The following is a 10,122-nucleotide window of genomic DNA, read 5'->3' on the forward strand; positions in this document are numbered from 1 at the left end:
TTGTTCTTAGAAATGAAGGCTATTCCATGCGAGAAATTGCTAAGAAATTGAAGATTTCCTACAACGGTGTGTACTACTCCCTTCAGAGGACAGCACAAACAGGCTCTAACCACAGTAGAAAAAGAAGTGGGAGGCCGCGTTGCACAACTAAGCAAGAAGATAAGCACATTAGAGTCTCTAGTTTGAGAAACAGACGCCTCACAGGTACCCAACTGGCATCTTCATTAAATAGTACCCGCAAAACACCAGTGTCAACATCTACAGTGAAGAGGCGGCTGCGGGATTTTGGGCTTCAGGGCAGAGTGGCAAAGAAAAAGCCATATCTGAGACTGGCCAATAAAAGAAAAAGATTAAGATGGGCAAAAGAACACAGACATTGGACAGAGGAAGACTGGAAAAAAGTGTTGTGGACGGATGAATCCAAGTTTGAGGTGTTTGGATCACAAAGAAGAACGTTTGTGAGACGCAGAACACATGAAAAGATGCTGGAAGAATGCCTGACGCCATCTGTTAAGCATGGTGGAGGTAATGTGATGGTCTGGGGTTGCTTTGGTGCTGGTAAGGTGGGAGATTTGTACAGGGTAAAAGGGATTCTGAATAAGGAAGGCTATCACTCCATTTTGCAATGCCATGCCATACCCAGTGGACAGCGCTTGATTGGAACCAATTTCATCCTACAACAGGACAATGACCCTAAACACACCTCCAAATTGTGCAAGAACTATTTACAGCAGAAGCAGGCAGCTGGTATTCTATCGGTAATGGAGTGGCCAGCGCAGTCACCAGATCTGAACCCCATTGAGCTGTTGTGGGAGCAGCTTGACCGTATGGAACGCCAGAAGTACCCATCCAACCAATCCAACTTGTGGGAGATGCTTCTAGAAGCGTGGGGTGCAATTTCACAAGCTTACCTCAACAAATTAACAGCTAGAATGTCAAAGGTGTGCAATGCTGTAATTGCTGCAAAAGGAGGATTCTTTGACGAAAGCAAAGTTTGATGTAAAAACAATGTTATTTCAAATACAAATCATTATTTCTAACCTTGTCAATGTCTTGACTCTATTTTCTATTCATTTCACAACGCATGGTGGTGAATAAGTGTGACTTTTCATGGAAAACACAAAATTGTTTGGGTGACCCCAAACTTTTGAACGGCAGTGTATATATATATATATATATATATATATATATATATTATACACACACACACGGTTTTACACACATCAGGGCACAAGCTAGTTAGACAGGCCCTGTTCACACTGCATGGTCCACGTATAGACTTGATGCACACCATACAAATGCATTGGGACAATACGGAAAGAAACTAGTTCAGAAAGTGTACACTCTTTAAAATACCAAAACTACAAAAAAGTAAATAGCAGCTACTTCTCAGCTTTACATATTTAACTTCGGAGATTGTGATGGCCTAAATATGTAACATATGTAAGGGGGTATACAATGAAAAAGATGCAATAATAGATGTAGAAGAGTGTGAAACCTCAATTTTAATGCATTACAGCAACCTGTTGATGACATTATTACATATTTATACATAACATATGACCCAGAAATAATGGGGCGGATTCACTAATTCTAATAAACAGTCGAAATTTAAGACTACACAGCCTAAAATGCTAATGCTGGATGATAAATGTTGCCCATCTTTAGACACCTTTATGCCACCTATTGTTTGGCTTAGTTTGCACTAAGTTTTTGCTGCACATTGTTGCATTTCAGCCATGCTCCCTCCATTGTTGCACAAGGTTCTCTGCATTACCATTTTTGGTGTGATTGCTTCATAAATTGCTCTAAGACTTTATGTAACATTCTACAAAAGGAATGGGTCAAGTTTTGGTGCATTTCATGACCAGGTCTAAGCTAAGTAACATTAGTAAATCCGCCCCAATGTTGTTCTCCATGATATCCAGCAAGCACTAGATCCACAAAGCAGAACTGTTTATACAGGAGTGGGAATAAGTTTCTTCACCACATTCAGTAGGTCCTTAAACTCCGTATTCTGGAAGTGTCCGCGGTCTGAGAACTTGTGCAACTCAACACTCAGATTATCGGCAACCTTCTCCTGTTCGCCCCAAGGAAGGAACGGATCGTCTGTAGAACCAAACTGAATAATGTGACGACAGTTTGATTTGATCTTTTCCCATTGCCAAGGGCGATTGAAGTAACCTACGAAGAAAGAGTTGTCCACAATTAATGTTAAGTATTAGACTAAAGACCCATTTAGACACAAAGATAATCGTTCAAAAGATAGGTTAGAGCTATTGTTTTGCACAAACGCTAATGGACACTAATTTCTATTAGCAACTTATCACCTTCATTTGCATGTAAATAAGCCTCCTGGACCTGTACACAGAGAAAAGGAGGTGGTCTGTTTTCTGCATTCAGCTCCTTTGTTCTGCCATGGGCTTTCTGCTGAATACAATGTAATCAGCAGCTCCCAAGGAGAATACAGCACCATGGACCGCAAACACAGCATGCGGTCTGTGTTATCCTCTCTTTGGTTGAAAGATGGATTTTATACTCACGTAAAAATAATCATTCAGCCGATGGAAGCATTTACACACAACGATTTTCGTTCAAACGATGGCTTTTGAGTGATAATCGTTGCATGTAAATGGGCCTTAAGGCCCAAGGTCAACGGGTAGGTTTGATTTGCAGAAGCCACTCAGGTGACCCGCGCAGAAGATTTGGAAATCAAGCCACTTATAGGGATACATGGGCGTCTGCGAATGAAATAAAGCATGCTCCATTTCAGTGCGAATCCCGCATGGTCTGCTTACATTGAAGTCAATGGAAGCTGTCTGATCTGCGGCCCGTCTGCAATTCAGTTGCGAAATCTGGAGGAAAGCAGGAGTTTAAGAAAAAAAAAAAAAACTACTGCACAGCTGAGCGGAAAGCGAAAGAACCCCATTATAGTCAATGGGTTCCCTTCTGGCGCTGTTTGGTACGTTTTCTGCTCCCTGAACAGAGCAGGAAACTGGAAACTCGAACGCACATGTGAAACCACCCTTGATGAGTCTATGTACTGTGCTTCATCTGAACTATGCCATGATTTTTATTTAGTTGGCTTTATATGAAATGAAACATAAAAAATCCCTCTCTTTGAAATCTGAGGCACATGGCAATACAGTAAGGGTCAGCACAGCTAAAGTCTTAAAAGGGTTGCCCAGTTAATTACTGAGGACTTATTCTTATCCATAGAAGTGAATGGGAACTTTGCCTGTAATACCAAGCTAGGCCACTGCAGTGGGAAATGGAGCCATCTGCTTCCTGTAGAAAACAACTCTGCATGAGCAGGCAAGCCCGGAAAACAACTGATTAGTGGGTGTCCTGGGCAGTAGACCCCTGCCCATTTACCACTTTTGACCTACCCTGAGGCTAGGCCATCAATAGTTTACAACCGGACAACCACTTTAATATAGCGGTCATATTTATTTTTGTGATACAATATTCCGAAGTTCCAGCAATATACAAACATACAATAAAATACATGGAGAGGTGTGTGTCTCTTCATGTATTAAGTGCAACATGCACTAGGAGAAATTATACTAAGCCAGGCTTATGGACATTTCCTCCTACACGGTATATTACGAAAGAGAAATGCAGCACTGGATTACTGAAATACAATGGCGCTCGCCCCGAAAACTTTTGATCCAGAAAGTCTTCACAGCATTGAATGAACGATCATTTTGCAGATGCAGCAATGCACGACTTATGCCCCTTTTACATGGACAGAGAGTCTCACGAATCTGGTTTCCCCGAGCGAACGAGCCGGTGACATCATCAGCAGCTTGTCCGCGCTCGGACAGCGAGCTTACACTGCACGATTCTCATTGAGAATCATGTAGTTCACATTCACTAGTCATTCAATGTCTCATATTCCTATGCGAAACACTGAATGATCAATGTTTAAATTGCCCGACGAGCGAACAAGGCAGCGCTGGTTTTCATGTCGGCTTAAACTGAATGACGAATGAGAAGCACACAATTCTCATTCGTTGCTCAGTCATTTGCTCATGTTTAAACTGATTATCATCGTTCAGTTTCGCTTCTTGGAACGATTTTCTGAATGATAATTATCGCAGCATTAGTCCATATAGGCCAATGGGAAGATGAAACAATACCTCTGCAGCGCCACCTATTGGAAGGCAGCATTCTTGTAAGTAACGGTTAGACTTTTTAAACAAGTCTTGTAACAATGACTGGGAATTATAAGTCAAAGCCAGAAAAACCATACACAGACATGATGAGGTGATCGGCCCTCATCAGGGTGGTAGAGCTATTATTCCATTTGCATATTTCCCAGAGGAGCATGGATGGCCTTACAAGTCTCCTCACACCTTCTAGGTGCTCTCCTTAAAGGGAAGCGAAAATGGGACAAAAATTACAAATGTGGCCGATTTCTTTCTAGACAATGACTGACTGTCATCGGTCGCTGAAACAATCATTCGCCATTAAATTTCGCCCATACAACGATCATTTTGGTTAATATAGTCTAATTTTATCAACATAAGTCTAACATACCGCTTTCTCTTTCATTTTCATCCCCCAAGTCGGAGGTGTACGCAGCGACCAGAATTATTGCAAACACCTGATGCGTTTCAGCAAACCTACGAAATATAGAAAAAAGCAAAGTTTACAAAAGGTGATTATAAGAATCAGAAAGATGCTTCCGTATGAGGTTCGTTGCATGTTGGGGCATATTTACGTAGACCGGCGTTTAATACGCTGATCTAAGTAAATTGTGCATCCAGCAACAGTGACAAGTGTATCAAGAGGTACAAGCCTCTCATCTGGTGGCACCTCCATGCGCCAGATGGAAACCTATGCCAGCTACAAGCTGAGGTTACTAATATAATGTACACCAGTTTCTGGTATACTTTAAGTTAAATGTGACAGGCTGCACACAGCCCCGACCCCTGATGCTGGGGCCTATCCACATTTTGAAAAAATAACTGGGTCCGGCGTAAATGCTCAAAAAGATGCAATTTTGCACATGCGTCAAAATTGCAACTTTTTTGCACCAGCAAACTGCCATAATAGGGTTTAATACATATATCCCGTTGAGCAGTTTGTCTGTGGTATCTGGGGAACGTTTCCTGATGTATACCATTGTATAGTGAACAATGCCGACAGGGCCGCATTTTAGGAGTTGGTCCACTATGTAGGAAAGGGAAATCTTGACTATGGAACTCTCTGCCTGAGGACGTGGTGATGGCAAAAATCGATGGAGGCGTTTAAAAGGGGACTAGAAGTCTTTTTGGAACTTTACGACATTTAATAAACAGCGGGGTTGTTGATCCGGGTCTTGGAGTCGGGTAGCAGCTTTCAAACATTGATCTAGGGATTATTCTGACCGCTATTATGGAGTCGGGAAGGAATTTGTTTCACCAGATAGTGCGGTAAACAAATCACCACATGTTCTATTTCTGTGTTAGCCTCACAAAGGGTAACACGCCGGCTCTGCCCTGCGCATGTGCTAGCTGGGCAGCAGCCGGCACACAGGAGAGCAAGGAGACGCCGGGAGGAGGTGAGCCGTGGTTGTCACTGCAGGGGCTCGGCTCGCATCCCGCTGTGAGAATTCTCAAAGCGGGATCCAACCCAGCCGTCTGCAGAAGACCTATAGGCTACTTGCACACCAAGGCCCAGAGATCAATTTATGTATTTATATATTTATTTGGGAGGGGTGGATGGGGGGGCAGTTAGATCAAAAGAAAGATCGTAACCTGACAACAGGGAGAAAAAGAACACCTATACCTGACCGGTATAGACATACCCATTACTGAAATCAGAGAATAGGGCGTACCTCATGGCCGCAGCGGCTCCAGAACTGTGCCCAATGACTATAGTCTTGCTGTCACATTGTAGTTCCGATTCCATAAATGGCAGCCATATTGATTCTCTTGCTGTAACTACAATTCAAAAGTGACAATAATATACATTTCTAAATGCTTATTATGGTTAGGAGGCGCCGTCTGAAGCACACGGCAATTCATGGAAGGGGGAAGGATCCAGAGAAAAATAAATCAAAGCTTATGGGGTTTTCTATTACATGAATTGCTTTCTACATAATCCAATTACAGACCAAGAGAGATGCAGAAATCAAATTGCACTGTTGCCTCTTACAGTAGCCTGCCTTCTGCTGGTGGCCAGCAGACACCGGGTTACCGACAATCTGCAGGGAGATCACATAGGGATTAGTCACGGGATTCTTCAAGAAGTGAATCTGCATGAAGATCCACCACAGGATTTCGTTGCAGGTTTTGGTGTGCCTGGTTGTGGAATTCACTCATGTAATTAATGAAAGGCATGCTGTGGCTTGGAGGCGCCCCCTAGAGGTTCCTGAATGCTCACACAAGCTTATAAACCGTGCACATACTTACATGGATCGGGCATGTTACGGAGCAAACACTTGAAATGTGGGATCTGCAAACAAATGAAAGGTTTCGGTTACAACAAGTTTGTTTTATTTTATTTCAGACGTATTACTGATACACCGGTGCCCACACACAGCGGGTAACCGGCAGCCGGACCCACCGATCGTCTAATGCGGAAAGGGGCGTTCCGACTCTTCCCCCGATGGCAGATCAGAGTTGCCGACCTGGACAACTTATCCAAAAAACAACAAACAGCCAACAATTTTTATACCGTACTGAATGATAAACTTTCTGTTTTGACAATATTTTACAGTCTGCTGCTACAATAACTGGATGTGACTAATGAGCAATACTGTCACAATATTGGAACTTCCTAAACGCCACAAGAAGTAAGTTTACATCCTGGCGGGGTGGTACTTAAATGCAGCAAGACAAACTAACGCACAGACTCAGAAGTTAACCCGCGCCATTTCACGGCTGGTGTCAGCTATGGCTGATAGTCAACCACCCACTGCAATAGTGGGGATTGATGAGAACAACAATCCCTGCTCTTACCCGCTTACATGCCGTAATCAATGTACATCAGTATTGTGAGCAATAATGTATTGCAGCACAGAAGTACTGCAGTGCATTATCATAGCGATCAGAGCTTTTATGGTTCAAGTCCTCTACATGGGGACTTTCCCATTTGTGTAAGAAAAACCTATTTGTAACAACCTGTACGATAAATTAAATACGCCATTTATTCTGCAACGCAAAAAAAAAGTAAAAAGAAAAGCCTAAAAAAAAACGGAGGCAAAATGCTTATTTTGATCATTTTGCTTCCAAAAAGACACAATAAGGCTAACTTCACACAGGTGAGCGATTTCCCCGTAGATGCGAGGTGTTTTTATATCTAAAGCACCTCGCATCACTTCGGGGAAGTAGCGCTGTGACGGTGGATCGCTGAGTTTCTCTCATTGTTTTCAATGAGAAGTCTCGCATTGTACTGTGTGCAGCTAGCATGTGGTGCGATGCTGCCACCAGCCCCATTAAAAACAATGGGTGACATGAGGGCACGGCCATGATTAACACAAAGTTAATAAAAGTTTTACAATATATTATATGTACGCCAAATTGGTAACAGTGAAAACGACTGTTAGGGCTTATTTAGACGACCGTATATCAGCTTGGTTTTCACGCCGAGCCGATATACGGTGTCCTTGTCTGCGGGGGGAGGGATGGAAGAGCCAGGAGCTGGAACTAAGCTCCCGCCCCTTGCCACTATTTGCAATGGGAGGGGCGGGGTGGAGCTAAGTACCGGTACTTAGCTCCGCCCCCGTCTCACCTCCTCCTTTTGCAAATAGTGGAGAGTGGGCAGGAGCTCAGTTCCTGCTCCTGGCTCTTCCATCCTCCTCCTCCTCCTCCTCCTCCCCCCCCCCCCCCCCTGCAGACAAGGACACCGTATATCGGCTTGCCGTGAAAACCAAGTCGATATACGGTCGTCTGAAATAGCCCATAGGCACGTTTAAAAATAAAAATAAAAAAAATACCTTATACGGCCATTTCGATGCAAAAATAAAGAAAAAAATTATGGCTTTTGAAAAGTAGAAACTAAAATCCCCCCCCACCCCCCAAAGAAAAATTGTTGCATCCTCGTGGACAAAATAGTCCAAGGGGTTAAAACACTATACCCTAATAGATATACATCTAGGCTGACTCGGCAGCTGCGTTCAGAATTCCTCTACCTATAATGTCACCATTGGGACAGCCTACAGCAATCGGAGGATCTACATATAAAGCGCAGTGATACATGTCTGATATTACATAGTGCCGGGATATGTGTACACTTATATAATCACCCATCTCGCTTGCAGAAGAGCTCACAATCTAATCACCCGACCCTAATAGGACAAAAGGGCTATTTCATAGAAAGCCAATTAACCCCTCATGATCATGGACTCATACATTCAGTGTGCTGTCTGCTGTTCTTCTTTCCTCACCTTGTCAAGTCTCTTCTTAGTCCAACCATACCAGATACATGACTCCACATTCCCTCCTCCATTGCCGGGCACTATAACAGCCTTCACAGGGGAAACTACTGCAGCAGAGCCTTCAGACATTGCTGCACATGCAGGAAGTGCTCTCAGAGAACTGCATCATGGGAGTTGTAGTTTCTTAGTGCTAAGACGTACATAGAAGGGCACATTTATTACTGATGTTCAGGCATAAATTGTACCCTTTTTTCAGCACAAATCAATTAATGCCGTTAACAACAGATGTTACACCTCTAACTCCACTTTTCAAAAGTATCTAGAAAAGTAGCCATGACTTTATAACAAGTCGCAAAATGTTTACACAATGTCACTCCAGTAGCTGGGTGGCGTACAAGGTGACTTCACATCTCTAGTCATGTTCAAAGATGGGCCAAATTTAGCAACATTTCATAAGTTTATTGCACTTTAAGGCTGCCTGCACACGACGGGTCGGATTCAAACCCTGACAGCAGCCAGCGTCCGCACGTACCTGATTTCTCCTTCTTTTATCTGTACTGCGGATGGCTGCGGCAGACATGCACAGGAAAGATTTTTTTTTTATGTTTATTTTACCCGTTGCTAGGCAATGATGTAAAATGCAGAAGGGCCGCGGATCGGACGGCTTCCATTGACTTCAATGGAAGCCATCCGTGCGTAATCCGCACTAAAATGGAACATGCTGCGTTTTCGCAAGTGTGCAGGAAGAAGCGCTTTTCCATAGCATGTAACGAACAGTATCCGCTGTGGATCTGTGGTGCGGACACCGGACATGGATTGCCTGGAGAAAGGAATAAAAGTACGCCAGAAAAGTGGCACAAAAAAAATCTGAATTTTTGACACCACTTTTGTCGTGTACTTTTGTTCCTCTCTTCAATTTAAAGTGTGACAAATGTATCAAATGTCACACGATGTTGATACAATTGTTGCATCTTTTATTTATCTACAGATGTGGAGTCACCTTGTAAACCACCCAGTGAGATTATGTAAAAATGCTACAACTTAAAAAAAAAAGCTGCATGTCATAAACGTCTTCGTTCTCGCCAAGCTGCAAGCTGCGCCGACAGTTCTAGACACTTTTGAAAAGTGGAGTCAAAGGTGTAGCATCTGTTATTTTGGAGCAAATCAATAGTAAATCTGTCAAAATTGATTTGTGTAAAAAAAATTTTTTTAAAAGGCGCAACTTATACCAGAATTCTGCCGCAATGTCAGTAATACATTTCATCCTATTATGCTTTCATATTTAATATTATATTTGCGTTACATGCAAATTTCATCCTACCAATATATCACGCAAATAATCCACATATAGGGCATGCTGCAGATTTTAAAATACACAGGTTACCCTAAAATCTGCTCAGAGGCTTTTCTGCAGAGTGTTAGGGCTCAATCAGATGGACGTTTTTATGTGCGTATGTTACTTGCGTTTGCGATCCGCATGTATTAAGAACCAATGCTTTTTAATGGCAGCGGTCACATGCCAATATTTACCTGCACACAAAAATGCGCAGCGGTAGATATAGGGCAGCGGTTTTTAAAACACATGTAATTGTGGCATCCGTCTTTTTTGGATGTGAAACTCCTGGATGCTGTCACATCCAGGGGCTTCACCTTGTGCTCAATGGGGCCGGCGGCAGCAGGGCCGACCTTATTGAGAACATACAGAAAAAATCGCGATCCTCTGGCACAGCTGTCACAGCTTCACCTTGTTGTCA

The 10,122-nt window shown here is 43.0% G+C and overlaps 1 protein-coding gene across 1 annotated transcript; it reads right to left on the minus strand.

The window, feature by feature from the left end:
* Positions 1-1,482: 1,482 nt before the first annotated feature.
* RBBP9 (RB binding protein 9, serine hydrolase) lies at positions 1,483-8,512 on the minus strand. Its single transcript, XM_066594534.1, has 5 exons — positions 8,378-8,512; positions 6,402-6,444; positions 5,825-5,930; positions 4,543-4,628; positions 1,483-2,184 (listed from the first exon to the last, which is right to left on the minus strand). Exons 1-5 carry the CDS (start codon positions 8,495-8,497, stop codon positions 1,958-1,960), a joined length of 582 nt encoding a protein of 193 aa, XP_066450631.1. The 5' UTR covers positions 8,498-8,512; the 3' UTR covers positions 1,483-1,957.
* Between the last annotated feature and the right edge of the window lie 1,610 nt (positions 8,513-10,122).

Source organism: Eleutherodactylus coqui, chromosome 3 (genome assembly GCF_035609145.1).
Source record: "Eleutherodactylus coqui strain aEleCoq1 chromosome 3, aEleCoq1.hap1, whole genome shotgun sequence".
In the NCBI taxonomy this organism is placed as follows: Eukaryota; Metazoa; Chordata; class Amphibia; order Anura; family Eleutherodactylidae; genus Eleutherodactylus; species Eleutherodactylus coqui.